The sequence below is a fragment of the Lygodium microphyllum genome, chromosome 28 (genome assembly GCF_053477565.2).
Source record: "Lygodium microphyllum isolate KBCC chromosome 28, Lygodium_microphyllum_v1.1.10, whole genome shotgun sequence".
In the NCBI taxonomy this organism is placed as follows: Eukaryota; Viridiplantae; Streptophyta; class Polypodiopsida; order Schizaeales; family Lygodiaceae; genus Lygodium; species Lygodium microphyllum.
In genome coordinates, this window is record NC_141162.1 from 109,422,329 (window position 1) to 109,424,738 (window position 2,410).

Here is a 2,410-nt window from a genome sequence, read left to right on the forward strand (position 1 = left end):
TCTCATGTGTCTCTGTGAGGCATATAACATCATGGTCGGGTAAAATCTCCTCAAGTCTGTCCGGTCGTGACCATAGGGAGCCGTTGCAATTCCAAACTGCCACATGTATCGGGGTCTCCTGTACAGTCCTCTGCCCCGTCTCATAGGTCACGCCCCCCTATTTGGTGGGGCGTCCATCTATAAAAATCCGGCCATCTCGATAGAAGGCCTTACGGCCTTCTCTATGTGCTTGGAGTATCTGTGGCATGCATGCTCATCTGTGTGCAATCTGCATCTGAGTAAGGTCCTCATCCATGAAGATGGGAGCCCCAGTCATCCCTCGGAGCGAAATCCACTTTCGAAAGAAAGCGGCTCTATCCTCTGGTGTGCTCATATGTAATATCAGAGCTCTGACCCTGGTAGTATCTCGTCCTGCACGCCATGCCTGAGTAAAGGGCATGCTCGTGTACCCTAGTCGGGTGCATACCCCGCGTCCGTCCTCCTCTGGAGAGGCCCCTTCGGGGAGCCCGGTAATACGCACGTTCAATCTACGCGCGTTCCTGAGCCTCTCCTCCTCTAAGGTCTCCTGAACCCGGACTACCTCCTCCTTTTTATTTTCTTCCTGGACCTCCTTCTTAATGTTATTCTTCACTACCTCAATCCACCCCTCCTTATTCCCTTCTAATTCTTCCTTCATGTTTGCTTTGATTTTTTCCTCCCATCCCTCTCTCGAAGCCTCAACTTCGGTTTTAATGCATACCTGGAGGTTCTCTCAGCATTCCTTCGTGATAGCCTCTCGGAGGTCCGCTTTGAAATCCGCGTCCTCTCTTGCCTCCCGTAGATGTGACACTTCCGTTTGTAGCTTGTCTAGGTCGGTTTTGAGATCCCTCTTCTCTTCCGTGAGTGTCTTCACCATCTCCTCTAGTTGCCGGATCCTCTCATGGAGCTGACGGGTTTCTTGGTTCAAGGCATTATCCGCATCCTTCTTGAAATCTTTCTTCGCCTCCTTGATAGCCTGGCTGATTAGAAGCTCCACGTTATGGAGCTCGAGCGGCATGTTGCCTCACGGGGAAAAAGCCCCGTCGATAGACCTGTTGAATGTCAGAGAGACCACCTTCAATGAAGAAAGTTTCCCACTTTTCACCTCCTCCTGAAACTGCACATCCGCAAATGTTGTCCCAGCTTGCACATTCCAAGAGCCTTCCTTCTGCAATGCCTCTAAGCTTGACAATGTGTAACCCTTTGGAAGAACTCCCAATAGATAAGCAATCAAGAAACGTCCTGCCTTGTGCAGATCTATGCCCGAGGCCAGAGTAAGGGCAAGTAAGATGCCAAGCACTTGAATTTGATTTAACTGCAATGTCTGCCACATAACCAAGCCACCCAAGGCTGCAGCAATTTGTAGATTCCTTCGAACTTCTCCAAGTGTAGAGTCCACAGGAGACAAAAGACAGTCTGTCTCTATATTATTCAGTCGCAAATCTGTTTCTGCAAAAACCGTGTCAGACTGTCCTGTGGACACCTGTTTGCCGGCTGGACTGAATGCAACGTCAATTGCCACTTCTCCTGGCGGCTTGTGTCGTCTCCACTATCCAGAGCCCAGGCATCGCCCCGTCTGCTCGTTGAACTGAACGATCTGTCACGTCCCTGCTCTGTGCCCTACTTCTCACGAATGTCTGGCAGAAGCGAGCAGGTCAATAGGCGCCGCTTTCAGACCTGTCAGGTTCACACGTGCCTCTCATCAAGCTGCCGCCGCCAGAGCCCATGATACTGGGAGAGAGAGAGAGAGAGAGAGTCACATACTGAGAGTGGAATGATTTGCAATGTGAAAAGGGGGGATGGGTCCTTTTATAGGTAAAGGAGAGAGAAAATAGGAAGAGAGAGAAAGAGTGATGAAAGAGAGGGGGAAGAGAGAGAGCATGCAATATGTGTAATTTTTTCTCACCAGAAAGGGGTCAACGATAGCCCCTTATCAGACAATTTTTTTTTTAATGACCCATTCTTGGAGAGTAAATTTTGGACCAAGTAGATTTGTGGTTTTTTTCGCCCATTAAAGGGTTGTTGGCAACCCCTTTTTGGCAAAAAAAACAACCACAGATCTAAGAATATACAGCATGGGGAGAATAGGTACCAATAGGGTATGAGCTCTTGGGTGAAAAAAAAACACTCTGTTGCTCTCTTTTCTTCCCATGTTGCTCTCTCTTCTTCCTACGTTGTCTATTCTCAAAACTCTGGTTTTTTTTGTCGCCAAAAAGGGGTCGTTGATAGCCCCTTATTAGGAGAAGAAAACCCATAAATCCAGTTGGGCAAAAAGTTACTCTCACAAGGAATGGGTCGCTAGAAAAAATTTCATCGAGTAAGGGGCTACTAGCGACCCCTTTCTAGGCGAGAAAAAATTACACATATCGCATGTCCTCTGGAGCCCCAAGAG

The 2,410-nt window shown here is 48.4% G+C and overlaps 1 protein-coding gene across 1 annotated transcript; it reads right to left on the reverse strand.

Annotated features, from left to right (window-relative positions):
* Positions 1–1,042: 1,042 nt before the first annotated feature.
* On the reverse strand, positions 1,043–1,745 carry LOC148011855 (uncharacterized). Its single transcript, XM_087670420.1, has 2 exons — positions 1,696–1,745; positions 1,043–1,517 (listed from the first exon to the last, which is right to left on the reverse strand). Exons 1-2 carry the CDS (start codon positions 1,743–1,745, stop codon positions 1,043–1,045), a joined length of 525 nt encoding a protein of 174 aa, XP_087526546.1.
* Between the last annotated feature and the right edge of the window lie 665 nt (positions 1,746–2,410).